The sequence below is a fragment of the Stegastes partitus genome, unplaced genomic scaffold (assembly GCF_000690725.1).
Source record: "Stegastes partitus isolate 25-593 unplaced genomic scaffold, Stegastes_partitus-1.0.2 Scaffold1892, whole genome shotgun sequence".
Lineage (NCBI taxonomy): Eukaryota > Metazoa > Chordata > Actinopteri > Pomacentridae > Stegastes > Stegastes partitus.
Window position 1 is genome coordinate 62660 of NW_007579623.1, and position 4214 is coordinate 66873.

A 4214-nucleotide genomic window follows, 5' to 3' on the forward strand; every position below is an offset into this window, starting at 1 on the left:
TGCTGAAATAAAAGCCTGAACACCCATCCGATAGTGGTATTTTATCTGTTGCCACTAGAGGTCTCTCCAGGCCTGAGGATCATCTCATTCCACAGCAGCACAGTTACGTATGTCATTCCACTCAGATACATGATATATGATTCCATCTACGATATGCCCAATAAGCCGGGAATGGGATAAAATCCAGCCGCCTAACCTTATCTAGTGGTCATTACAAAGGCTCGGGTCTGACAGTGGAAGCCGGGATGAAGGAGCGCACAGGTGGAGGGGTTTGATTTTAGCTCATCAAAGTATGCTTTAGATTTATGACGTGTTGAATACAGGCTCCATGGAGACCCTAAATGAGTCAGGCTGACCTAGCCATCTGCTCCTAGACAGTAAAATAACATCAACCCTGGCGCTGATGGATGGATGTTGCCTAGAAGGACCTTCTGGGCCTCAGCGGGGCTATTGTTGGTACCTACAATTTGAAGGAGCCTTGATCTCCAAATGCAACTCAGCGATATTAAAGACAGCGGCTGTGGCCTTACAACGAGGCTGTGTGATGTAGTGGTGTGACTCACAAGGTTTCCCTTTTGTCCCTTCTCCTAACAGGACTCTAGTCAGATTGAGTTATTGAAGGAGCTGTTGGACCTGCAGAAGGACATGATTGTCATGATGCTCTCTCTTCTAGAAGGTTTCATTTTTGATTTCATATAAGATGCTATCCTGGCAAGCAGCACACTTACAGAGACATTGTCTGTTTTTTATGACTTCCATCAAACAGATCTTGTTTGTTTTGAATTTAATTAAACGTATACCGCAGCAGATGTACTTAATCTGCACAGGGAACGTCTCTTCATATTGTGCTTTCTGACAAACTTTGCTTCCATCATTTCACAGGTAATGTTGTCAACGGAACTATTGGCAAACAAATGGTGGACACTTTGGTGGAATCCTCCAGTAATGTGGAGATGATCCTCAAGTTCTTCGACATGTTCCTCAAGTTGAAGGACTTGACCACTTCAGACAGCTTCAAGGAGTACGACGCCGAGAGCAAAGGGGTGATCTCCAAGAAGGATTTCCAGAAGTCCATGGAGAACCAGAAACAGTACTCTCAGTCCGAGATCGAGTTTCTTCTCTCCTGCGCTGAAGCTGATGAGAACGACCTGTTCAGCTACGAGCAGTTTGTGGAGAGATTTCACGAACCGGCAAAGGACATCGGCTTCAATGTGGCTGTGCTGCTCACCAACCTCTCGGAGCACATGCCTCACGATGCTCGACTCTCCACGTTCCTGGACCTGGCCGAGAGCGTCCTCAGCTACTTTGAGCCTTTTCTGGGTCGTATTGAGATCATGGGTGGAGCGAAGCGCATCGAGAGAGTCTACTTCGAGATCAGCGAGTCGAGTCGGACGCAGTGGGAAAAGCCTCAGGTGAAAGAGTCGAAGCGGCAGTTTATCTTCGACGTGGTCAACGAAGGCGGGGAGAGCGAGAAGATGGAGCTGTTTGTCAACTTCTGCGAGGACACCATCTTTGAGATGCAGCTGGCTTCTCAAATATCAGAGCCGGACCCGGTTGAGCGTCCGGAGGAAGACGAGGACGACAACCAGAGCGTGGCGGAGAACCCGGAGGAGGAAGAGGAGGAGAGCGTGATGATGGAGTCTTCCTCCGCATTTACCATCGCCTGCATCTCCATGAGAAAAAGCCTTTGTCACTTCCGCCAGCTGCTCACTCTGAAGAGCATGAGGCGGCAGTACAGAAAATTCAGGAAGATGAGTGTGAGGGAGATGGTGCGAGGCTTCTTCTCCTTCTTCTGGATGATCATCACGGGCCTTTTTCACTTTGTCTACAGCCTAGTTTGGGGTTTCTTCCATATTTTATGGACAACTATGTTCGGCGGTGGCCTCGTTGAAGGGGCTAAGAATATGAAGGTGACGGATATTTTGGGAAACATGCCTGACCCCACTCAGTTTGGGATCCACGGAGATGTGTTGGAAACGGAGAAGATGGAGGCGAATGAAGCATCGGCGCTGGCAGAGATGGGTCAGATGGCTCAGGGGGAAGCGGCCGAGGCAGACCTGATGGCTGAGTTACTGAACATACAGCCCAAGAAGGAGGGCAAGCATGGAGCCGAACCCGGTCTGGGGGATGTCTCTGAGGTGGTGGTGGGAGATGCTCCATCAATAGCAAGTGCTGTCAAGCAGAAAAAGGCGCAGGTCAGAATCCTTTCTGATCATCTGTCATTAATAGAAGTTTCTGACTTTTTAACTTGAGTGCAATTGTAATTAATGGTCAAAACAATCTGTTTCGTTGTAGTTGGCTGCAAAAAAGAGAGCGACTAATGGAGACTTTAAATCCGATGCAGAGAAAGAAGAGTGAGTGTCATTTGTTTATTAATCAGTGAAATTGCAGTTGGTGTCATTATTTTGATATATTTTCCGTGGGATTGTAGCGCCCTGTTTTATAATGATGGTGCTTTGCTGTCCTCCACTGTGTCTTTTTATCAGTGAACAAAGTCAAACATTTTCATAAAGGGGCTTTAATTATTATTAGACATTTAATTTGGGTCCAAGAGTCGACTCTGGGTGTATTTGCGAGTATGTTTGTCTGTAAGTACATAGACTAGATCTGTATGTCTGAGTGCAGTCACTGAGTGAGACTTTATACTTACAGTTCAGAAGATGGCGAGAAGAAGGATCACGACAAGTCCAAAGACGAAGCCCCTCCAGAGCCCTCGGTGGAGGAGAAGAAAGCGCCGAAGAAGAGGCTCGGCCCGAGGAAGGAACCGCCGGAGGCCTTCATGGCCAGCTTTTTTGCTGGCTTAGAAATCTACCAGACTAAGATGCTGGTCAGACATTTCTCACACAGCTGTCTTAAGATTAGAACTCTTAGATTAGGAGAGTGCAAATCAGCTTTTTGCAGTTATTAATCTAGCCTACCTCTTAACACGACTCTTCTGAGCTGTTCTACATTCCCCACTTTTAAGAGTCATCTGCAGGCTTAATGCAAATCGGATCCGTGATCAACTTTAGCTTGGCTTATTACATCATATAGTTTCATTTTTATTCATGTTTTTGTATTATTATTGTCTGCTGAGAGGTTTTAACCTTAAATTGTGTTATTATCTGACATGTTTACATCTTATATTTTTGTACAGATGATCATTAAAGTGCATTGTCCCTATTTTTTATTTTTTTTTAAAAAGCCAATATATTCTTCTTATATGTTTTCCACAGAACTACCTGGCCAGAAATTTCTACAACCTCCGCTTCTTGGCGCTTTTTGTCGCCTTTGCTATCAACTTCATCCTTCTCTTCTACAAAGTGAGTTTATGTTTAAAACTATACATACCGCCTGGAGGATCCACATTGTTGTTAGCAAAATTTTTTTAAATGTGTTTCAGGTTACTGGTGATTACTCGGACGATGAAGACCCCTGGAACGGTCGAGGAAGAGTCGGGGAGGAGGAAGATGAAGGAGCTCTTGAGTACTTCGTCCTGCAGGAGAGCACAGGTTACATGGCACCAACGCTTCGCTGTCTGGCAATATTACACACCATCATATCGTTCCTGTGTGTAGTGGGATACTACTACCTGAAGGTACAGTAACATCCTCTGACCAAAACAAATATGTCGATGTAGAGTTTTTGTAGTGGCGACTTTTACTAAAGAGGGAATGTTTTATCTCCAAACATTAATTCAGCTGTTTTAGNGAGGACAAAAATGTCCCCGATATCCCCAGAGGGTTAATGTTCCTGTGATGTGGCCTCTGTATCCACTCTGTGCTGTCTGTTCCAGGGTCCGTGCATAGGGAATCAACAGAGTCTGGCTCACAGCAGGCTGTGGGATGCAGTGGTGGGTTTCTTGCATGTTTTTGCCAACATGCAGATGAAGTTATCCCAGGTATGTACTTTTCTGCCGGCGATAAACCTGTTGTGTGAATGTCGGCGCTGAAAGATGACCCATATTGGCTTGAGCAGTAAAAGTCCCCCTTCGCTAAAAATGTGTTTTCCTCATTGTTTTCTTCATTCGATTGTTTGACATTCGCTGCGAATGATGTCTGTGCAGAGTTTCACACTAGCAGGCAGATTAACATCTAATCCTCTTATAGAGTATGATATGATATTACAAATGAGAGCGCCCAGCGGTACATTATGTGGGTAAAATCAGCCTCACTTGATTGACTGCAGTATTACATTTCAGCTCATTTCATTGGCATTTCTACAACTATTGCAGA

At 45.3% G+C, this 4214-nt stretch overlaps 1 protein-coding gene across 1 annotated transcript in view; it reads left to right on the forward strand.

Moving 5' to 3' along the window:
* Window positions 1–4214, forward strand: part of LOC103373042 (ryanodine receptor 3-like) — a 77378-nt gene that overhangs the window by 61260 nt on the left and 11904 nt on the right. Inside the window, 7 exon segments of the mRNA XM_008302840.1 lie at window positions 474–589; window positions 591–676; window positions 883–2195; window positions 2296–2354; window positions 2653–2827; window positions 3216–3302; window positions 3383–3577. Of these exon segments, the coding sequence (XP_008301062.1) occupies window positions 474–589; window positions 591–676; window positions 883–2195; window positions 2296–2354; window positions 2653–2827; window positions 3216–3302; window positions 3383–3577 (2031 nt within the window).